Below are 24,169 nucleotides of genomic sequence, written 5' to 3'. Positions count from 1 at the left end.
TACCCTAAAGGTCTACTGGTAGATGAGCCACAATCTACCTTTTGGGCACCCCTGGGCAGGGCCGCCATCAGGGGGGGACAAGTGTCCCGGGCCTGAAGGGGGGCTGCATTTTTGAAAGAGCCGGGCCCCCCTTACAAGCGCCCGAGCCGTGCAGCCATTTCTCAGGTTGTAGATGCGGAAGTGCCGAAAAGCCGAAGTGGCGAAAAGACCCGAAGTCATGAAAACAGCCGAAATTGAAGTCCTGAAGTGGCGAAAAGACCCGAAGTCACGAAACGAGCCGAAATTAAAGTCCTGAACCGGCGAAAAGACCCAAAGTCACGAAAGGAGGCAAAGTTGAAGTCCTGAAGCCTCGAGTTCAATTCTACTGAACACCAGTTTGTTTTATTTATTTTTTTTAATTTCCTGGCCACCAATGTATTATTTTAATATTCTATAGGTCCCTGCCACCAATTTTTTTTTTTTAAAAACCAAATTTTTTGGGTCCCAATTTTTTTTTTTACTTGTAAGGGGGGCCCTGAGACCCTTTTTTTTTTTTTTAATTCTTTGGGGCCCCAATTTTTTTTTAACTTGTAAGGGGGCCCCTGCCACCAATGTTTTTTTTGTTTGTTTTTTAAAAATTTAAAAAATGTTTTACATTTTTTTTGGGGCCCCAATTTTTTTTGACTTATAAGGGGGGGCTCTGACCATCAATAGCTTTTTATAACTGTGTGGGGGGATACTTTTTTAGGCGCTGATGTCTGTGTGGTATTTTAACTGTGATTTGAATATCTTCACCGGCAGGTGGAGGGGGCGGGGTTAAAAGGGTGGGCTGTGCCGCTAAAGGGGGCAGGCCGTGACACGCTATTGGCTGTGCAGGTCGTGACGTCAAAGGGGGCAGAGCCAAACATGCACATTTGGCAAGAAGCATTGGAAAAAAAGGTTCGTTCTGAGCAGGCTGGGGGCAGGCCACAGGCTTTTTTTTAGGTGTATTACAAATTTACCGGCAGCTACATTGCCGGTAAATTTGTAATACCGGCCCTGGCCTTGGCTGGTGTTTTACCGGCTAGGCCGGTAAAATACCGGCTGGGTGGAAACACTAGATGTGGAGTGTGGGGCTTGGGCGTGAGGGTGGGCGGAAATTTTGTTGTACGGGGCCCCGTGATTTCTAATGGCGGCCCTGCCCTTGGGCTAGACATATTGTCCATTTCCCAGGTTCCCCCAGTCATGTGACTTGTGCTCTGAAATCACATGACCAGGCAAAATGACCTGAGATGGGTGCCTACACTGTCTACACACCAATATTACAGCTAAATTATTTGCAGTGTAAATGTAATTTAGAAATAACTACACCATAAACATCTTGACAGTATCCCTTTAAGGTATGGAGATCCAAATTACAGAAAATCCCTTACATGGAAAACCCCAGGTCCAAAGCATTCCAGATAATAGATCCTATAGCTCTCTCTCTAAGAACTTTGGCGACAATAGTCTTTTGTCACATGATTTCTATTGGCAATGAGTAAGCCCTGGGAAAAGCCCACCCTATTACTGTCTCTTTTGATACCAGTGATCTTCATGGTATGATTTGTGTACTGTTCTAAGTGACTAAATAAACCAAATTCATTATGATTTGTATTTATGACCTCTTTTCCCCAGGATATATTGATGATATTGATAAATGACAAATACCAGACTTGTCTTGAACCTTTATTTGGGAATTCCAGACCAACAACATCATCTAAACAAGTGAAAAATCAGTAAAATAGGCATTTTTTTTTTAAAAACAAAACACAGTTTTCAAATTTTGTTGAGAACAGAAATACTGATTTACAAATCAGATCTCTAAAAAATAAGCGTTTATTCAAAACCTTTACATCTATGGTATAACGATGGGATCTAGTCCGTTCCCAGGCTTTCTGCTGAATAAATAAATACAAAATATATATATTTCTTTTCACGTGAAGAAGTCTATAAGAAATATTGCTTACATACATAACACTTTACAGAACTTTAACATCTATTTTACATCTATTTCCGAAAAAGGACCAGCTATTTCGGCGCCTGGAAAATAAACAACCAAGAATATACAATATGTGTACCAGAAGTACCAAATCCTAGTCGCTGAATCTATGTGCGTAGCAGATAATCCTCTTATCCCATTAGCGAAGCTGGTTTGGGCAAAATATGTGTCCACGTCAACCTATAGCTACTTTAGAGTGCTGGAAAGGTGATTTTCTAATGTCTAAGAAACCACCATATAGTGCAACACAGAACAACTGGAACACAGAATGCCATATCTCCCTAACTTCTACAATATATTCATTGATAGAAGGAATATTTTAATAATAACTTGGTGTGACTATAAGTCACATGGTTATGGTTAAAGGAGAAGGAAAGTGTTCTTGTACTTGGGGGTGCCATTTGTTAGGGACTCCCAAGTGATTGTATTGACTTACCTGACACCCCGGCCCGTGCTCCTATCAGCAGAAAACTGCACCGGCCCGGGGTTCTTCCAGCGAGCACCATGGAACGATCCTCTTCCGTCTTCCTCTTGCAGCTGCACATGCGCAGTAGAGCTAAAAGCAGAACTTTAACTAAAAAGTCGGCTATTAATTCAGCTGCTCATGCGTTTGCCCCGGGAATTTGAAGAAAGAAGACGATCACTCCACGGTGCTCGCTGGAATAACCCTGGGCTGGTGCAGTTTTCTGCTGATAGGAGCACCGGCCTGGGGTTTCAGGTAAGTAAATACAATCACATGGGGGTGCCTAACATTTGCACCCCCAAGTGGAAGAAGACTTTCCTTCTCCTATAAATAGGTGAAAAACCTTGTTATAAGGGGTTCAATATATCACTCCTTGGTCAGCTGAGATACAGTCAGATATGTCTCCCCTATTTAAACATATTGGAACTTGAGGCCTTTCTACTATATTGTAAGGCAGGAGTGCCCATACTTTAATAAATTTACTTAGATTTAGACAAGCTGTTTGTAAACAGTGTCTTGCGATCTATTGATCACAGCTACAAGTCTACTGGTAGATCCCAATCTACCTTTTGGGCAACCCTGTTATAAGGTAACCACATAACCAGGCACTGGGACGTTTAGGGACCAGAGCAGGAAACATGAACTCTGTGGTTCCACAGACCACTGTTGAGACAACTAGTAATGTGGTATCACTCATGGCTGATAACATACTAATGTTTACTAGACTATTCCATGAGGCAAACATGACTGGGCACATTGCCGGACCATACAGAAATAGAATACAATAACAGGGTATGAGTTTGACTGCGGAATTAAAAAATGCTTGGAACTTCTATGCATAAAAATGTAATAAAAATCAGTTTAAAGTGAGCTAGTGCCATTGTTACTGTTAATAATGCACCAATAAGGTCTATTTGGCATTAATGAGAGACCAGTGTGTGCTGGTTCATTGCTATATGGTACAGTGTCAGGTTTAAGCAGACAAGTTCCTGACTCATTTACAGAAAAGGGGCAAGATGCACGATCCACCTTCTCATAGATCTCTTGCACTGCACTTGGTCTGCTGCTTGGCCAGTGTTTGGAGTAGGAGGCGGGTGGTGTAAGGGTGACCATAGAATAAGCCACTTATACACTACACTGCATGTTTAGGCATTAGAATATAAAAAAAATGATGATATCATCCAAAGGTTTCAGTAGAGGTCTTCAGCAGTGTGAGGTTACAAAATGTTTTGGAGGATCATATATGATGGCCCATGGGCACAAGCTAGACAGCCTTGCTTTAGTGTATCTAAGAGCCTTGGAATTGCTCTCCTATTGTAAAGCTACTGTAAAACACAGGGCAGATTTCTAGGATCACAAATTTGCCAGTGTAGCACAAGGATGTTCCCACTCACCGGCATATAGACTGTCAAAAGACAGGATCTTTATGTGCTTTTAAATGTATCACTTATTCTGGAATAAGTGATAATGCTGAAACTATAACCTAGAGAGAAGTTTAGATTTGTGCCTCAGTGTGGTGCATAATTAATGTGTTAATGTACTGGAAAGCACCATCATTTCCCCATGAGTACAATGGGCACATGTCACAATGTGATGAATTGTTCTTCTCATATTGATCAGCAGGTCAGTAAAGTCATATTCACTGGGCTTTGTTTCACCTGCCACTGGATTTCTGGTCCCAAAGCATAAGTTCTGAAGGCTTTGGACAACTTCAAATCTAAGAAATGGCATTTTCACAGCAAATTGGCACTTGTACATACTTACACAAAGCAATTTTATCAGTGTAAATCATCTCCATCTATCAGTTAAGTGCTATATAGTGTAGCTCCAGAACGGATATACAAGATGACCATTAAAGCACATTGCGTGAATAGGGTACAACACACTCAAGTGGGTGAATTCGGGTGTAAAGATTACACTAATATTTTGGTAAAAAATATGTTTGATGCAAACAATGTGACCCAAAGTGAATTTCACACACCACAAAACAGTAGCTACTGTACCGAGCCTTAACAACAGAAATGCATTAGAAGTTACCCCTGGTGTACTTTTCAGCTGAGAGCAATAAGATCCCATGCATGGAAACATAGCTTTTCTAAGAGACCTTATTCTAAGTGCTAGAGACAGGTTTCCATCTACCTGGAGACAAGAATGGCCTGGCACAACCTGTATAAAGAGAACACAGTCCTTGGGAGGAGCAGTTGTGCATTGACCTAATGGGCTCCTCAATTTCCTGGCAGTGATGATAAAGGTAAGGCCTCTCTTCAGCTTCATAATTTCATTTTCCTTTTCACAGGGTATGGAATGGCTTGAAAGATTTTTGCTGCTTCATTGTTGGTAACCAGCTTGATCCACACAGGACGAAATTGTCCCTTATAGCCTACAAAGGCCATTTTCTCTGGAAACACAAGGAGTTTACATTTAGCCTATTTGGTGGAGCGAAACTACATTAAAGGCCAATAAGATAATGCCTTAAACATGCAATACATTTACAAAAGTATTTGAAAACAACATATATAACTTAATGCACCATGTTTTTTGTTAGAAGGATTTATCTAGGGATGGGCGATTTTTTCGCCTTATTTCGACGTCAAAAAAAAAAATTCACCACGTGTCAAAATTTTTTTGACTCCCATAGACTTTAATGGCCGTCAGTGAAATTTCGCTGGTGGCGAATTTTTGGCACAATAAGATAAAAACACATTGTACCTTTCAGCTTTACATCTGCCTCCATTCCAAGTCTCCCCAGAACCTTCACCCATGGGCCCTTGGGATACAGTCTTCCCTTGGAGACAATGACCACCACTGAGCTGCAAACACAATATTTTAAGATTTTTACGTTTTGTCAAGGAAATAAGCCCAGCAAATAAAATCTTCATGTACTTTTAGAACAGGTAAAAATTTTTGGGGGAATGTCTATGGCATTTTATAGACTCTAAACAGTGTCGGACTGGCCCGGCGGGACACCGGGAAAAAACCCGGTGGGCCCCGACCCTCGTGGGCCCCCGCCGGGCCAGACCCCCTCTAATAGTATAAAAAATTTTTAAAGGTTTTCGGCGATGCGCATCGCATCGCCGCTTGCGCATGCGCGCCGAGAAGTGCGCTCGCGCATGCGCATGGTGGCGTTCGAGCGGCGCAGTAGGGGGGCGGGGGGCCCTGGACCAGCAGTCCCGGTGGGCCCCGGTCCCCCCAGTCCGACCCTGACTCTAAACCAGTGATCCCCAAACAGTAGCTCGTGAGCAACATGTTGCTCTCCAACCCCTTGGATGCTGCTCTCAGTGGCCTCAAAGCAGGTGCTTATTTTTGAATTCCAGGCTTGGAGGGAAGTTTTGGTTGCATAAAAACCAGGTGTATTGCCAAACAGAGCCTCCTTTAGGCTGCTAGTCCACATAAGAGCTACCAAATAGCCAATCACAGCCCTTATTTGGCACCACCCAGGAACATTTTTGATGCTTGTGTTGCTCCCCAACTCTTTTTACATCTGAATGTTGCTCACTGGTGAAAAAGGTTGGGGACCTCTGAAACAAAGAAAAAATGCAGGAACTGTTGGGCCCCATTAGTTTAACTCTTACTAATCAACTGCAACTATTGTTTATAAAATGCAACTTCCCGGATGGGCTGACAGGATGCTGGTAGCTGTTGCCCAATAACATCTGTTGGACAGCTCTGAGCAGGGCTGGAACTAGGGGTGGGCAGAAGAGGCACTTGCCTAGGGTGCAAAGCTTGGGGGCGCCAGACAAGAACCTCACATGAAGCCTACCCCTAGTCAGGCAATTGTTTCCTCAGTGAAAAACGGGTGCGTTCTCTGAAGTCAAAGTGCTTTGCGCACGACCACACTCAGCTGCGCGCGGTTGAGAACGTGCATCCTCGGTTGCGCGTGGTTGTGCACGCGCGTGTCCCCGGTTGCTGTGGCAAGGGCCGAAGTGGCTGGCCAGGTTGCCTTCAGCACCCTGGTGGCCTGGCCCGGCACTGGCTCTGAGTGCTACTGACATAACTATGCTATATTATACCCATTTCCCAAAAAAGCAGATATACTTCAGAGATGCAAGGTTTTTTTTCCAGTTCCTTCTGGATACACCTATTGGTCTGTGGTGTGCAATAAAATGTGGGGCCCAGAGGCAGTTGCCTTTGCTAGCACTCTCCTAAAGAAAACCTCTGGAACGCTTACAGCACTGACATGTTTCCCCAAATTGTTTCCATCTTGTCCTGCACAAAGTCTGTTTGCTTTTATACCAAAGTAAATGTGACAGCACTAAATCAAGTCTGGTAACATCAGCTGTGCCAACATCCAGTGCCAGTAAGCTAACAGAAGGCCCCGCACTCACAAACATCTCATCATTTCACACTTTACAAAATAGCTGTTTTCGAAGTATCATCCTGAAGCAAATCCATACTTTTGGCTACTCTCAACAACACAACAAAGCTTTTGATGAAAATACATTACAATATATCCTGTAAGACATATCAAGGAGTATAACAGGGTAATATTGGACCTCAGAGGCTGCCGTGTTAAGCTAAGGGAGCAAAAGCAACTGAAGAGCCATGACTATTAATTTACAGGGTACATAGGACATTGTCTAATATTGCACTTTTATATATTTTAAATGTAACTACTCAACATGTATGTAGAAAAATCTTAATAAGTTCCAGAAGTGCACTGTCTATATAATGTAAATAGGGTGCAATACTTACTCATCCTTGATATTAGTGACGTAGTTGTTGAATTGTGCTGGAATTCCTTGGAGAATGGAGGTCCTGAAGCTTGCACTATCCACAACTTTCCCATTGTATCCATCAATTACAACGACTTCAATCCCATCATCCTGCATAAAAAACTTTGTGCCGCCCACCTGTGAATTCGAAATGAAACAGTAATGAATTATAGTTTGATTGTCTAATTTCCACAAGTCTGTGTTCAGGTTGTATCTGAGCGTGGGGAATAACCAGAGGAAATGAATATAAGTATGGAGGAACACATATAAACTCCTTATAGATGGTGTCCTGGCTAGAGCTGAACCGAAGACCCCAGCAATGCATGGCGGCAATGCTAAATATTTTTATGGTGTATTATAAAGTGTATGAAATATGGATTAAATGTTGAATGCGTTTATTTTCCCTTTAAAGTTTTATGATGGAAACCATGGTCTTACTTCAATGTAGGCAAAGTCATCATTCAGATGGAAGTATCGGGTGTTGTAAGTCTCAGCTTTTATCTCCAGGAAGTGATCGCTAGATGTTGGCTGTAATGTAACACACAATTATTGTTAAAAAAGCCTAGACTCGCTTATTAAAACGAGCATGGAAAAAAAACAAACAAATATTTGGCATTAGTTCTAAAAACAAGTGATTTAAAAGAAAACCAGTTTACTTGCAAAATGAACATTTATCAAAGTATAAACAGCATATTTCGCCCCCTTACATGCAACTTAATAAAGGGGAAACAGGGGCCCCGAACCATGTCATGCATACTTCAATACATGTATATGTTTGTAAGTTAACTTGCTTTTTTGGCCACCCTCTCACTTATTTGAGGATATAAGGTTGAGAACCCTGTCTTATGGGTCAGTGCATAAGATCTGAGCACTGAATTCCTCTTCTACGTTATTAAAGAGGATCCCCATCTTTTATTGATTTCCCCTATGAATCTGCAGGTTAAAATCTAGATACTCTACAGTTACCCTATCAACATATCTGCCTAAATGTGCCTCCAAAGCAGATACTGACAGGGTAACAACAGTATCAGTTGAGTGCGAAAACATTAGTATATATTTTTAAAGGGTTTATTCATCTTAAAATAGATTTTTAGTATGATACAGGCATTGGTATTGTAAAGCAATGTGCAACTAGACTTGGTTTATTGTTTTTACATTATTTACATTTTTGTAAAGTCTTCCATTTGGAATTCATACTGCTATCTGGTTGCTAGGTCTTCCCTAACAACCACACAGCGGGTACGTGATAAAACGAAGCCAGTGGAATTCTGCATATAATTCTTCTCCCACATACATTTATCAAGTAAAGTCAATCATGGTCAATGTTTTTCCAATTTAAAGTGAGTGTATATATATATATATATAATACCAGATGTTTTGGGTCCAGCTTCTTTGGCATTGGCACATCCACCACTGGAGTCTGAGCATATTTGGGATAGGCTAATGCCTGGCAATCACTGACGCCTCTACCCTTTGGAATGGAAGCTTTGATCTTTATTCTCTCACAACCTTTTGCAGAGCAGAAGGAAAATTTCTCTTTTTCATTTTGTGCTTTCAGTGTAATGAACAGAAGCCTGAAATAATCAGATGGTGTTATTGCTATTGGATCAGTATATTTTGAATAATCTGGGTCAGTTTTAAGAAGTTCAAAGGTATGATCATATTTACAAGAGAGTTTAGAACAATATGACTGGTGCTTACTTCAAAGTCTACAAGATGGTGCTAATGATTATAAACTATAGAAAGCCAACAACCCAATTAAGGTCTGGCCACACGGGCAGATTCGGGGAGATTAGTCGCCAGGCAACAATTCACCTCTTCTTCACGGTGACTAATCTCCCCGATCTGCTTCCTCTGGCTAAAATGTGAATCGCCTGGGGTCAGGTACACGGATCGATTTGTTTTCCGAAGTTGCCCAAAGTTTCCTCGTGAGGCAATTATGGGCGACTTTGAAAAACGAAGCGTTCCATGTGCCAGCCCCCAGGTGATTTACATTTTAGCTGGCAGAAGGCAGATCGGGGAGATTAGTCGCCGCAAAGAAGATGAGATTTGTCGTCTGGCGATTATTTTCCCTGAATCTGCCCGTGTGGCCAGACCCTAATTGCCTCAAGAGGAAACTTTGGGCGACTTCGCAAAATGAAGCGCTCTGTGTGCCTGCGCCCAGGCGATTTACATTTTAGCCGGCGGAAGGCAAATCGGGGAGATTAGTCACCGTGAAGAAGAGGTGAATTGTTGCCTGGCGACTAATCTCCCCGAATCTGCCTGTGTGGCCAGACCCATAGCAGAACTCCAAGTAGTTCAGAGCCTTTCAGTAGCAAAACTACTTATAAACCTGTGCAAATTATTTATCCACTTCAGAGGGGAGCATGGCCCATGCTTTTTTAAGATTAAACAAGGGTCACATACCCCGACTCTTCATCCCAGTAATAATAACCCCTGCCGGGGTGGGCCTGGTAGATTTTATCCATCTGGAAGGTTCGCATGAAGGTTCCTGTTTTGTAGGTTTGCTTTGTGAGACGATTGTGGATGTCTGAGAGGATGGAAAATGTTGTCCCTTTAGGATAACAAAATCCTATTTGAATCCAGTTGTGCCTAAAATAGGAGAATCATGAGTTGCCACGAGTAATAGGAACCCGACATTAAATTTCCTAAGGAGTTTATAAGCCAAAAAAAATATTTCATTTTAAAGTGCCTATTTTTTTCCTGGCTCAATGCACGTTGCAAGCAACTGTAGCAAAACATTTCAATTATCTAAGGGAAACTATTTTATAGAGCTAGGAATCTAAATAATACCACTGTAAAAAGTACTTCGGGCTAAATGTTTTATCTCTTTGAATTTGAATACATGAGCCGTATCCCACTCATAAATACTGTTAACTCAACACACATTTGTGAATTGGTGGCAAACGATCCTGCTCATTCACCCAGGAGAAAAACTAAGAGGCTCATTAGTGAATTTCACTAGCAAAATTGTTTTTGTTCCAAACCCAAGGCTCAAAACTGAAAGCCTCGCTGGTCATTAATTTTCTGTGTAAACACAAATTGTGAGATTTATTCTTAAAATTCTCACAAGCCAAACTGACCTCTGGAAATTGATAAGCCAGATTGTGAGCTCCTCTGGGGCAGTCTTATCCCAGTGCACTGTGTAGCCTTTCTGCAGCATTATCACAGGCTGGTACTGCTGAAAATGGTTGATTTTACTCAAAGCTCCCTCCAGATGCATTGGATGATCAGGATATTCATCTTTAATAATCTTCATATCTAGGTCAGCTGGTCTTCGTGCCTGGATGTAGATCTGAAAAATATACTGGTGTGTTACTTTGGCTTCAAATAGTCCTTAAATCGAAATGTCGAAATGTTATTTCACAATCTCTTGAAATGAGTGCAAAAAAACAGACTTAGCAAGCATGATACTCACTTGTGCATAGTTTCCGCTACAGATGGTTCCCTTCCAGTCAGGGACATCAATGCAGTCAGGGTGTCTCAATAACCAGTTATCCTCCTTCACCAGGTACGCCCCAGGATATTCCGAAACTGAACCATCCAAATCATGTAAGACTGATGTCTTGTCCCCATCCATGTTCATCTTATGAAACCATGGGCCAGGCTCCCCAAAGAAAACTCTGGATGAAATCTAAATAGATGGAAATGGCAGGTTCTAACACATTGATGAATAGGACGCATGGATCCAAAGAATTTGCATAAACCGTCAGAAATGAAGGTATATTACGTAACTGGATTTTTACCTCTCTGTCACATTAGCAAGGACTCAATTAAACAGCATGGAAGAGTCAAAGGGATCAATAGACACTGATAGAAGCGGATGAAGAAAATAAAAGTACTGGTGATGGGTAGGAGCGTGAATGTCTGGGGGCAACCATGTTATGTACGAGGTCACATAGGCTTCTACTGTATATATGCCACTGAATTACATAAGCCCTTTTGGTAATAATGAGTGTTTTTTGCTACTGTTGGTATTATATAGATATATGTTGACTCAGTTAAGGTAAACAATTTAATATCTTCATAGTTCTGTCTGTCTTTTATGAGAAATTGCATAATATATTTCTAATAAATAGTATTTTGTAAAGTAAGTTATATTTTCCTAATTATTTCCTTGATTTTATTTTGAAATTATATTTTAATCGGTATTTAAACCTTGTGAAGTAAAAAGCCTGTTTTATGAATCATTTTCTTTTCACTGGACATTAAGGGTAAATCATTTTATTACCATCTACTCTCTACTTGTAAAATAAGTCACTCTTATTTTGTTTATGGAAGCTTTTCTCATAAAAGGCAGAGTTTTTGTAACTGTAAACGGACTTTTAGGCTGGAGTATGAGATTTTATAATCAACCTCAGGCATGATGAAGGCACAGCCATCCAGCTGTTGTTTAAAGTACAACTCCTAGCATCCTGGACAACTGCAGGCTGCTCTAACTGGGGGTTGGAGAGGAGTAATGGCTGGGGGCAGCACCAGGCCTACAGGTTACAGCAGGTCTGGACTGAGAATTAAAAAAGGCCCTGGCATTTCAGGTACACAGAGGCCCAATAAGCCGACACAGAGGCCCACCCAGCCCCCACCATCCCACTAAATACTGACTTTCTATGACACCTTATAGCAGCCCCTCTGGCATTTGCCAGAACCCACAGATTGTCAGCCCGGGCCTGGGTCACAGCCACAATGCCCCTCACACTCAACAACTTTGCTTCAACACCAAGCACAGACCAGTGGGGAGATCTGAGTTGCAGGACTTTCTGAAGCACAGATAATAGGGGAATGCAGGCAGTAGAAGTACATGCCAAGTACCCCTCCACCACTGCACCCTATGCGCAGATTTTCTGTCTACCCCTAGTTTGGGCTCTGATACCAGCTACCACCCCACTTCCTACCGCTGCATCCGAGCATAGATAAGCAGAGGTAACATTTTTGTTTTAATGCATTATATTAATGCCTGGAAGCCAATCAGGGCCGCCATTAGAAATCACGGGGCCCCGTACAACAAAATTTTTGAGGCCCCCTGGGCCCCGCCCACACTGACGACCAAGCTCCACCCCATATCCCTCCCACTCCACATCGCAGTTAAAAGACCACACAGACATCAGCGCTAAAAAAGTAACCCCCCCCCACACAAGTTGTAAAAAGCTATTGATGGTCAGAGCCCCCTTATAAAAAATTGGGGCCCCAAAAAAAAAAAAAATTAATTTTTTTTTTTTAAAAGAAAAAAAAAAACAAACATTGGTGGCAGGGGCCCCCTTATAAGTTAAAAAAAACTTGGGGCCCCAACAAAAAAAAATGTAAAAAAAAACAAACATTGGTGCCAGGGGCCCCCTTATAAGTTGAAAACAAATTGGGGCCCCAAAAAAAATTTGAAAAAAAAATAATTTTTTTTGAAAAAAAAAACATTGGCGGCAGGGGCCCCATTATGAGTTAAAAACAAATTGGGATCCCAAAAAAAAATGTAAAAAAAACATTTTTTTTGAAAAAAAAACTGGTGGCAGGGGCCCCCTTATAAGTTAAAAACAAATTGGGGCCCCAAAAAAAAATTTGAAAAAAAAAATATTTTTTTTTTTGAAAAAAAAAAAAAACATTGGCGGCAGGGGCCCCCTTATAAGTTAAAAAAAATTGGGGCCCCAAAAAAAAATGTTTAAAAAAAAAAAGATTGGTGGCAGGGGCCTATAGAATATTAAAATAATCCATTGGTGGCCAGGGGATTAAAAAAAAAACACACAAACTGGTGTTCAGTAGAATTGAACTCATGGCTTCAGTACTTCAACTTCGCCTCCTTTCGTGACTTCGGGTCTTTTCACCGCTTCAGGACTTCAATTTTGGCTGTTTTCGTGACTTCGGTTCTTTGCGCTGCTTCAGGACTTCGGCTGTTTTCGTGACTTCGGGTCTTTTCGGCGCTTCGTGACTTCGTGTCTTTTCGGCGCTTCGGGACTTCGGCTTTTTCCGTGACTTCGGGTCTTTTCGGTGCATCAGCTTCGGCTTTTCGGCACTTCCGCATTCGGCAACGCAAGAGGCAAGACGTACGGCTCGGGCGCTCGTAAGGGGGGCCTGGATCTTCAAAAAAATGCAGCGCTGCCGGGCCCCCCTTCATGCCCGGGCCGCTTGTCCCCCCTGTCCCCCCCTGATGGCGGCCCTGAAGCCAATTACAGTGATACAGATCTGCTTCAGTAAAAACCTGGAACATGTCAGTATAGCTCTAAAAAAAACGCCACAAATAAATAATTTCACAACTTTACATACAATAACAATTGCTGTAATTACATAACTATTTTTAAAACACAAGAATTCCTAATTAATTTTAGAAGAGCAACAATCAATCTCATGTACGATAGTAAAAAAAGTCATACAGGGACTACAACAGTAGTTCTTATTTCCAATCAGATTCTCAGTTAACTACTATTGGTGTGCTTCTGGATTTTTATATCTATGTTTCTATGACCCTGTGCAAGGGAAAGGTCTTCCGGTAAAGCACGCAGCACCTCCAAACAGTGATCTCTGCTCAGGTAAAGCACTCCACTATTGTGCAGTATGACAACAGTTAAAGCACAGCTGTACAAAGTCGTTGGCTAACAATGGCAAAACATATGGGTAAATTGCACTGATACTGTAGTTTGGGCTTACAGATTGAGTGGTTGGATCACAAGAAGGCTGTGGAGGAGTGGGGTGCTCATGCCGTCGACGGTTACTACTTAGCTATATTTTAAGCCCTGAATGACTGTGATGCTCTGAATTTGGCTTGTGGTCAGTCAAATCAAAAGGCCCAAATAGTAAGAAAATTGCTGAAAATGCTGCTAAAAAGTCAGAATTATCAACTTCTTAGGAAGAATCTTATTGATATGATGGGCTAAAGGGAAACTAAAATAATAGGAAGCAACTTTCATCTACCCTGTTGTAGTGTCATTGGAATAGTTACTGTACAATTGACGTAAAACTCCCATTGCCTTTGAGTAGGCAGAAAAGTATAACAAGCACTAAACCGTTACAAATTGATTTAGGGAAGCCAAACTTACAGGCATATCCTGAAATGTAACGTTAGTCACATTATTCTTTGGGCAACTTTGCCAGGAATTGTTGAATCGGAATCCAATTGCACTGGTGTGTCGTCCTTCCAGAGATACGAATTTTCGGAAGGTGCAGTTCTCAATATTAACTGGCCCATCATAGATCTGAATTCCACGCATTGGGAAGTTTCTGAGAAGAGAAAATATTCATGTCACTGACTTGTGTGGTTCCTACAATTACGGAAAAAAACCCTTTCAGAAATATTGAAAAACTTACTGGCCCCTTGGCAGAGTTCTTCCACTGTGGTCAATGCCCCCTGGTCCCCAAACTGGGTTGTCTACAGTTTCTGTCCCCACATTGTTACTCTCACCCACAAATATACTGTTTTTAATTTCTTGTTTGGATCCGTCATCATCTGGAAAAGTTCCCCCGCTGGAAGCAAATGACATTCAATTAGATTAAAAGAAAACTAATCTTATGGGACAATCTTTAGGATAAATGTGTGATATTTACCTAGCAAGTGTTAATCCAATGCCATTATCTGAAAATCTGGAAAAAAAAAACAAGAATTAACACTTAAAAAATAGAATACAGCAACTTTCTAACGGAAGCTGTAATGCATGTGTGCATTAAAGAATGCAAACAGCTAAGGAAGTAACATGGCTCAGTTATTAATATCTATGATGGGTCAGGTATAACTACAGCAGAGAGTCTGGTAGGCTTGTATGTATAAGGACAATACAAATATGCAGAAAAAGGATCTTATTTGCACACGTTTTTGTACAGGAATTGTCACTTGGAAACATACCACCACTTTTCCATGAGACAATCACCTGACAAGTACTTGTATGAGCGTGGTGAAATTTTCTACTCTTGAGCCCAGCATTAAAACCCATATACTGTATATGAAGCAAAAGGGTACAAATAGTAGCTGGCAGAAGAAAGAACATTTATAACATCCAAGACAGTAGAACTACATGAATCTAGACGTAGACGAAACAAGAAGAAATGTTTTTCTCAACTTCTGGCCAATGCTGTGTTTTCTGCTTTATTGAAAAACACCATCGGCCAGTGATGTATGTGGAATGCTGGCACAATAAACATCACAAGCTGTGGGATGGTAGGACTCACTGGCAGTTATCCAGCCAAACATCCCCTCCTCGCAGCCAGGCTCCATGGTCTTGGTTCTTGTAAGCAATAAAATGCTGGATTTTTGCAGGTACTCTTGGCTTGAAGGGATCAGAGTCCTGATGTGGCCCATACCTGCACAGAAATAAGAACTACAGGTTTTAGCCACAGGGCAAACACAGTGGCTTTTGCAATATTCTCTTATTCATTTAATGAAACCATACTAGTGAATTATGCAATTATATTAATGATCTATTTAAATGTTTGTTGCAAGCAGATAAACCAAGGACTCCATTTATCTGTATAGCGATGATATAATTGCGTAGTGTACGCCGGTTACCTCAGTATTTCAATGTAACTGTGGCATTGCCCCTTGTATATGCGACTTGGGGTCTCATTTACTAATGCTGGTGCTATAAGCAATTTGGATGCAAATTCTAATTTCACCTGCAACCTTGTGTTAATAAATGCACAACACATGTATGTAACACAGGTCATTTACTTTGGCCTTATAACAACTTCAATTGTAAATTCAATTACTGTCAATGATCACTATCCCTGGCAGGACTCCTAACCTGATGGTGGCCTTGACACTTATATACCAAATTCTGGAAATGTGAGGAGTGCTTTGTGTTACAGTTTTTTTAGCCAATACATTGGTGAAACTTAGGACATTGAGTCAGTTAGCTGAGATCTACAAATTCCAAGGAAAATAGCATGTAGGCATTACCTTGATCCAACCACTGTGAGGATTGGTCTCTTGTCTCTGTCATTGGCTTCAGTGGTCTTAACTCCATTGTCAATGATCATTCCAGCCTGTACAGGTACAAAATAAAAATATAAAGTACTGAACTCTCAGACATCAAGAACAGGCAGTATGGGTAACATCAGTCTCTACCTGTCCCAGTCCAGTGACCTATAGCAATGATCTTTAGCCTTTTCTGCGTTACTGCATGTTGCTACATAACCCATACCTCCCAACATTTGAAAAATGTAAAGAGGGAAAAAAACATTAGCTGCAACATAAATTTATTTTACCATGCTTATTTTATGGCCACACCCCCTAATTACCATGTCCATTTGACAAAATTTGGCAGCTTATGAAAGTTTAAATACATTTCTGGGAGTCTTAGATCCATGGTTTATGTGTTATAATAAAGGTGAAATTGCCCTTTAAGATGTGAGTTTCAGTTCTCTCAAGAGACCTGCTTGTCTTGAATAATTACAATAGTATCTTTGCTTATCTTGAATTGTTGCAATTGTATCGAAGTGCAGCCGCTCAGTGTTGTGGCCTCTAATTTTAATTAAGTTTCAGAAACTTTGTATCTTTTTCTGCCATCGGTGCAGGAGATCAAAGAGAAACTCAGGACTGTGGGCTGAGCAGTCAAAATCGGGACTGTCCCTCAGAAAACAGGACAGTTGGGAGGTATGCATAGCCCTCTTTATAGCTACACACTGCCCAGTTATCTGGAACTCAGAGCATGAGCCTGTGCTTGCCTGACTTCCACTCACCCTGTAGTTGGAATGGGCTCTGTTGTTAAGGAATTTTCCGAGTGGGGTGTGTTCGGAGTGCCCTGGAGGGTACAATCCTTCAGACGGTCCAGTAGGCACATGATGGAAAACAAACCAAAATCCAGTTTCCTGTAAAGGAAAAAGAAGTTAAACTAAGATGATTTTACATTGGCTCAATCAGAGCACTGACTGGGCTGTCTTACTTTGTAATCCTAATACTGAAAAGGGAGGGACAATTCCTGTTGTTTCAATTACATTGATTAGAATTTACTGCACTGAACATATGAATAAAACTGTTGTAAATCATATATTTCATACATTGTATTTTAGTGCTTTATTATCACCTTGTTGGCTATAAAAGTGAGTGCTGGTGGGCAACAGATGAAGGCGAGAATTATGAGGGTTAATGATGCCTTGAAATGTTTCGCTTGCATCAGTGAGCCATACTCTGCAGGAGCCTGAGCCAAAGCTACAGCGTATCAGAAATCTATTCCAGATGGGTCTCCACTTTATGGCTGCCTTCATATTGCTGAAGACTAAGAATGGCTCTTTTGTTTCCTATTGTAAGACCATAGGTGGGGAACTTGCAACTTTCTGACATTTTTCAGATACCATCATGCTCAGTCAGATGAAAATGAGAGCTGTAACTTCATATGAGCTGGAGGGCTGACACTTTCCTCCCCAGAACTGTTTAACTACACAATCACTGACATTCTAATAGTTTTACTTACTTCAGACCCTGCAGCTGAGCAATTGACTAGATGGTTATTGGGGTTCGCCATCCAGAAGGTGGAGACAGCACTAGGTATATACAAAAAACAAAAGCATTAAATAGAAATACAAGACTTTCTGCACTTTTTGCTTTTTCATTATGAAGAAGGTGCATTAGGTGATTGACCATACATTTCATAATATACAGTGCATTGATGTATTCCTTTAAACATAACATGCCTGGAATGGCTGCTCATATGTGTATTTCATAAATCAGATCTTGTCCTAGAAGCCACAAGTCATTGCTAGAAAAATTTAGAGGGATGTATTCAGCAGTCTCCTCACAGGTATTATGTTTTGCCTTCAGAACACTTAATAGCCACTGTATGGGGTGCAGAGCAGAATCCTGATTAAAACCAATACACTCGTGACTGGAAAATGGAAATTAACAGATTCTAACAAATGGAGCAGCTTCACTGCTTTCATTTTAGTAAGGTACAAACATAGGTAATTTAATTCCTTATCTTAGCTGCACTATAACAGAACTTCCTAAATTCCCCATTTCTAGGCATGGAGGACTGAAAGTTGATTAACAGAGGTTCTGTAAATCTGTAACCCACTATGTTTCTTACCAAGGTGGCATCAGTGGTGGAACTACCAGGGGAGCAGGGGGTGCGATTGCATTAGGGCCTGCATCTCTTGGGCCAGTGGTTTGAAGAAGATTGTTTCCTGACGAGGGCGGGCCCGGCTGCACAGCCTACACCCGACCCTGACATCACTTAGTTAAGTTACCGGGGGGTATTGCTACTTACTTGCAGTCCTGCCTGGGTCTGGCTACATATCCTGGGTATGAGCCATCCAAGATGCTTTTGCACATTGTATTATCCCTGTCTGATGGCAGCAGAGTTCCAGCTTTGGTAAGAAGGCCTAAACAGTGGTCAAAGGTGTTACGTTCCTCAGGACCATCTTCTGTGAAGAAGCAGTGCCCCAGGCTGTCATAACCCACGACATCTTTAACCTGCACAGAAGCACAAGGATCATCTTAGAATCTCCAGAAGAAGAGACAGCAATAAAAAAAAATAGTTACACTTATTTTATCACAGGCCATAACATTTTGCCATAATGCTAAATGAGAATTCTGGAAGTATCCTACTCCTCATTTTATAGAAGAGTTTAACAGGCCAGATGCTGTTTTATTGGGAATAATATTTGCCTCGCTCTGTTGCTTCCTGGAAGTCTCATAAAATGAAATGTACTCTGCTGTCTAACCTTAATCCCACTACTGTCAATCTAAAGCAAATGCACCCAAACAGCTGGGAACAGCAGGAAAAGAGTGTGTGTGTGTGTGTGTGTGTGTGTGTGTGTGTGTGTGTGTGTGTGTGTGTGTGTGTGTGTGTAATTGTGGGCACAATAAAAACCTTTTAAATTTTCGATAAGACCTGGGAGTGCGACTTCTATGGACTAATATAATATTGATATTTTGAGGACTGCACCCAGGCATTCTTTTTCCTATTTTTTCATGAGTGCTGGCATCCATTACACGATATATAGGCCCTAATGTGGGTCGAAACGTTGGATGCACAAGTTTGAAAAATAAAAATATTTTTGGTTCACTAACCAAGGTCTGCGGGTCCTCTTGAACCATAGCTTTGACCCTGCACCCACGCTTATGGAAGACTGGTTCAGAGTGCAAGCGTCTGATTCAATATATATAATCCAGAAGAAGAAAGCATTCACGTCTTAATTTTCATAAAAGACCTTTATTCCATTAACTACATGTCTACGCGTTTCGAGCCCAGAGGGGAGATAACGCACAAAAGCCATGGATGTCTTGTAAATAACAGTATATCCTTATAAACAGTGACTAGTGATGTCATCAGTTATAAACGGTGAGTAGTTATTTTTGCCACATGACTCACTAAATCTTGTGTATTATAATAAATAAAGTACCCCTTGTTGGAAAATATGAGGGTATTAGAACTAACCTCTGAGTTCCATATGGTCGTGAAACTCCTTGGTGACCTATAATATCCTTATATTTTACAATAATCTATCTCCATTGCCTGCAACCTGCAGCCATCGTTACAGTATGATTACAGATGGCAAGCTGCAGTTTGAATGATAAATATTAGGCCTTTGGGTATATGCCACCACTATGGACAGAAGTGTTAAATAGATTAAGATTGCAATTAAATAAAAGGACTTGTTGATATTTCCTACCAGTAACCCATTGGAGCCATGGACAGTGATGCAACGAGAAAAGGTGTGATGGATTGAGATATCTTTCACGTAGGTGGGTGGGTAATATCCTCCCTTTTCATCCACATTGCCAGCGGTGTGGAAGTGGATAGGGTAGTGTCCCATTGTCTGCTGCCCCATGTGCCTGACCTCCATTCCTTCAAGATGCACAGCCTTGAAACCACGTCTAACCTGTAACAAGCAAATCCCAAATATAAGTACAGTTTCCTTCCCAATACAGTGTCACTGTTTGTAAAAGAACAGCCACTCAAGTATCCTCTGTAAATACAGTGAAACCTCAATTTTACATCCCCTGATTTTAAGTTTTCCCTCATTATACATTGCTGTTTTGTGTCCCCCCCTATATATTATGCATAATACATTTCCATGATTTTACACCATTTTTTTCTGTTCCCCTGAAAAAAGTAAAATGGGGGTTCTACTGAAAAGAACAATCACTTAACACCATTACTGGTGCAGTGGACTGTGATACAGTACAATCAATATAATATGTAGATCTTTGGGAAAGAAAATATACAAGTACAATTAATAATGAGCTTACATGTTTTCTCCCCCTGCCTATACTGATATATGAGGACATATCTTGTAAGTGCTGGCCCAGATGGAAATAAATTTCCCACTTCATTGAAAGTTGTAAACAGAGTAAAACTTTGCAGTGTAATCTTGTTTGTGAGATACTTATTACATTGAGAATTGTATTTGCCTAGAGGTGTTTCTTCCACACAAAACAACTTTTCCAGTAAAATATTTTATTACATACACTGCAAAGTGGCACAAACAATAAAACCCAGTTTCCCTCTCTGGTTGATGAGACACTAAATACCTTTGCAGGTTCACAATACTGAAATAAAGCCTAATATGCCAATTGGAAAATCTTTTGCACAAAGAAAAAACAAACAGTTTGCACTGCGCATATGTTTTCTGTTAACATTTCTATTAAATCCCCCTATATATGGTCTACTAAATCCAACCCCAAGGCCATTATTATAGAAGAGCATAGTACTCCAGATGGTGCAGATGAAATCTTCTACTGACCTTGGACTAAACCTCAAAGGGGATGTCCATGAAAAACTGAATAATAAAAGAAAATGCCATCTATGGCATTTAACGTTATTTGTAAATTTAATTGCTACCCATATAAGTAAATAAGAGAGAGCGACACATCTCAGACACAGTTTGACCACATCATATCAATTCTACACACCTTCAGATGGCCTCCAAATGTGTCAAAGTTGAAGTATTTGCAAACCGAAGAGTTATAACAGGTCTTCTCCATTTTTCCATAAATTACTATGTTCCTGCTGAGGAGACCAACTTCTGCCCTCATATCAACACCATCCATTTGCTCACCGACGTGCAGGTACTTGGCTTTACCTGTAGAAAAAGCAAGTTGTTTATATTAAGCAAGCATAAGCCTAATAATTCCTATTAATGCCAAAATACGTGACATAATTAATGACATATCAGTTAGAGTTAGACAGATCTTCCATAACCATTTCAATAATAAATAGAAACAAAAAAAGCCCCACTAGCATTTTGACTGCCCAGGCTCTACACAGAAGAAACATGGGAGTCCAAACACACTTTCTTTAACTGCACTGTAGTTTTAAAAATGGCAAGCTTTAAAGGGAAAATGCAAGGCTTAAGAATAAATGCATTATATGTTTTTCTTGTGAATCTCTTAGGGGTGCTTTATTTTTCAATCATTATACATTAACCAATTCGGCCACTTTTTTTTTTGAAAAGTTGTTTTTATTGAAAAGTTTTGTAAACAGACATACAGCACATACAATAAAGCAAAAAAGACAAGGGCAGGAGAAAAAGAAAAAATCAAGGTCAAAATACAATGCGGTATCAAGGACATACAGGAGCAACCCGCCCGATAGTAGGAGGAGTTGAGAAGAGTGGTCACATCCACGAGCCAGACATCCTAGCTGAGATTCAAGGTACAGAAACTGCATTGCAATAAAATAATAAATAACACTCCTGCAATTAAATCAGTGGAACATTAAACACAAAACATTTACCCAACTAGTTCTGGATTTTGTCGTTTCTGTACCAGGGGGGAAAGGAGAAAATAGGGGGGGGGTGCACTCAAGGGGTTGGCGGGGGATTCCCTAAATGCGGGGCAGCAATGATGGCATATGATCGGATAGCCACGGGGACCAGATCTTTCCAAACTTCTTGGGGCAACCTCTACGCATATAGGTGATTTGATATAAGGGCAGTGAGTCATTCACCAGTGCTATCCATTGCTTTTTTGTAGGTGGGTGCTCGGACTTCCATTTGAGAGCAATCAAGCGTTTTGCTTGAATAAACAGGAAATTTAACAAAGCCCTCTCAGCGACTGTGGGGGCCGTGTCTTCAACTTGATTTAGGAGTAAGACCAGTGGGTCCATAGGAATGATAAGAGCCAAGAGCCCGCTAACTTCTTCTGTCACCCTCTTCCAGAACATGGCAACACAGGGGCAACTCCACACCATATGTATAAAATCTGCTGGGGAAGAGCTGCACCTGGGGCACACATCAGGGATGGAGGGGTTCATCAGATGCAGTCTATGGGGTGTTAAGTAGGTTCTATGCAGGTACCTAAATTGAATCATTTTGTCTTTTGCACTTTTCAGCACAGTCATATGACTGTCTAGAACATCTTCCCACATATCAGGGGTAAGGTGAGGAGCATCAATAGACCATTTAGAGAATAATTTCGGCCAAACTGGTTTCTGAGGTGTGTTTAGTAGGGAGTAAAACCGTGAAACTGGTTTACTAAGGGACAAGTCAAAAGCCAAAACCTCCAGCCGACTGGGTGTTGTATCAATTTTCGTGGTTCCAAATTGCGCCCTATAGGCGTGTCGAAGTTGAAGATATCGAAAAAACATGGTATTTGGTAACTGAAACTTTACTTTCAGATCGTCAAAGGGAAGCAGCTCCCCCAATTCAGTGATTTGGCCCAAGTACTTAATATGACAGTTAGCCCAGAGTTGGACATCTGGAATAGTTCTCAGCTGGGGGAGATGAGGATTAAACCATAGGGGTAGGCAGCCAGAGTATTCATTCTCCTTCTTGGGGAAGTACTGTAGGGCTATTTTCCACACTTGTATCGTACTAAGCATAAGTGGGGTGGTGGCGCTAATTCCTCTTTTACCGCGATACAGTAAATTTTTTAGGGCCTCATAAGAGCCCACCAGCTGAGCTTCCAATGTAGTAGCAGCATTGTGCGAGTTCGGGGCACACCACCACCAGACATTGACTAACTTAGAAGCAAGGTAATAGAGGAATAAGTTGGGGGCAGCCAACCCCCCATGTCAGCTGGATGGTGTAACGTTGTCAGGGCTGTTCTAGGGGAGGAGGCAGTCCAATAGAAAGTGATCAGCAACGACCTGAGTTTCTGAAAAAAGCTTGTGGGTACGGCCACCGGGGCTTGACGAAATATATACAGAAATTTAGGCAATAGAATCATTTTGAATAGATTTATCCGGCCTAGGAGTGTCAAGGGAAGGCTACACCATGCTTTAATTTTATTTTCAAAAGTGGACAACAGTGGTTGTAAATTAAGTTCTACATATTTTCCCAGGTCCTTATGGATCCAAACGCCCAGGTATTTAAAAGAAGAGGACCATTGGAGGGGGGCCTTGTACCTAGTGTTGTCAAGCATAAAGTCATCAATGGGGAATATAATGGATTTGTTCCAGTTAATCCGCAAACCAGAGTAGGTAGTATGGGTGTCTAGTAATGCAAGAGCTGTATCTAGTGTATCATAAGGGTTTTCCAAAAACAGAATAGTATCGTCTGCATACATCGCCACCGTCTCAGTATGGGGCCCCACCCGCAGACCCCTAACCTCCACTGAGTGCTTCAGGAGGGATGCTAGAGGCTCCATTGCGATAGCAAACAGCAAGGGTGAGAGGGGGCAGCCCTGCCTGGTACCCCGTAGAAGCGAGAATGGAGAGGAGACATTTTGGTTGGTTTTAATCCTAGCTTTAGGGTTTCTGTAAATGGCTCTCACCCAGTTTCTAAAGTGCGGCCCAAGACCCATGAGTTCCATCGTGGCCCAGAGATATTGCCATTCGACGGAGTCGAAGGCCTTCTCATTGTCCAACGCAACAATGACCCTGTGACCAGCATTAGCATGAGGTGCAACAATATTAGTAAATAGCCTACGGACATTAATGTCTGTCGTTCTACCAGTAATGAATCCTGTTTGATCAGGTGATATTATTTTGGTGATAACCTGGTTCAATCTAATGGCAAGAATTTTAGCTAGGAGTTTTGCGTCTGCATTGATCAAAGATATGGGCCTATAGGAAGCACACTTATGCGGGTCCTTACCCGGTTTCAAGATAAGGGTGATTAGAGCCTCACTCATGGTGTCAG

The 24,169-nt window shown here is 41.3% G+C and overlaps 1 protein-coding gene across 4 annotated transcripts in view; it reads right to left on the bottom strand.

The window, feature by feature from the left end:
• Nucleotides 1-2,719: 2,719 nt before the first annotated feature.
• The window catches only part of cemip.S (cell migration inducing hyaluronidase 1 S homeolog), an 80,421-nt gene continuing 58,971 nt past the window's right edge, over nt 2,720-24,169 (bottom strand). For all 4 annotated transcript variants that reach the window (XM_018255331.2, XM_018255336.2, XM_041588244.1 and 1 more), the window contains 18 exons: nt 21,000-21,169; nt 19,757-19,966; nt 18,349-18,554; nt 17,557-17,626; nt 16,826-16,954; nt 16,044-16,129; nt 15,317-15,448; nt 14,699-14,734; nt 14,462-14,617; nt 14,194-14,374; nt 10,593-10,808; nt 10,258-10,469; nt 9,581-9,766; nt 8,544-8,748; nt 7,613-7,702; nt 7,155-7,312; nt 5,172-5,272; nt 2,720-4,860 (listed from right to left, as the gene is read on the bottom strand). In XM_018255331.2, coding sequence (XP_018110820.2) covers nt 4,733-4,860; nt 5,172-5,272; nt 7,155-7,312; nt 7,613-7,702; nt 8,544-8,748; nt 9,581-9,766; nt 10,258-10,469; nt 10,593-10,808; nt 14,194-14,374; nt 14,462-14,617; nt 14,699-14,734; nt 15,317-15,448; nt 16,044-16,129; nt 16,826-16,954; nt 17,557-17,626; nt 18,349-18,554; nt 19,757-19,966; nt 21,000-21,169 — 2,672 coding nt within the window. In that variant the 3' untranslated portion in view covers nt 2,720-4,732. The remainder of the gene's footprint in view (nt 4,861-5,171; nt 5,273-7,154; nt 7,313-7,612; nt 7,703-8,543; nt 8,749-9,580; nt 9,767-10,257; nt 10,470-10,592; nt 10,809-14,193; nt 14,375-14,461; nt 14,618-14,698; nt 14,735-15,316; nt 15,449-16,043; nt 16,130-16,825; nt 16,955-17,556; nt 17,627-18,348; nt 18,555-19,756; nt 19,967-20,999; nt 21,170-24,169) is intronic.

Source organism: Xenopus laevis, chromosome 3S, assembly GCF_017654675.1.
Source record: "Xenopus laevis strain J_2021 chromosome 3S, Xenopus_laevis_v10.1, whole genome shotgun sequence".
Classification (NCBI taxonomy): domain Eukaryota; kingdom Metazoa; phylum Chordata; class Amphibia; order Anura; family Pipidae; genus Xenopus; species Xenopus laevis.
The sequence above is the reverse complement of the archived record's forward strand: the minus strand, read 5'-3'. Positions and strand labels throughout refer to the sequence as shown.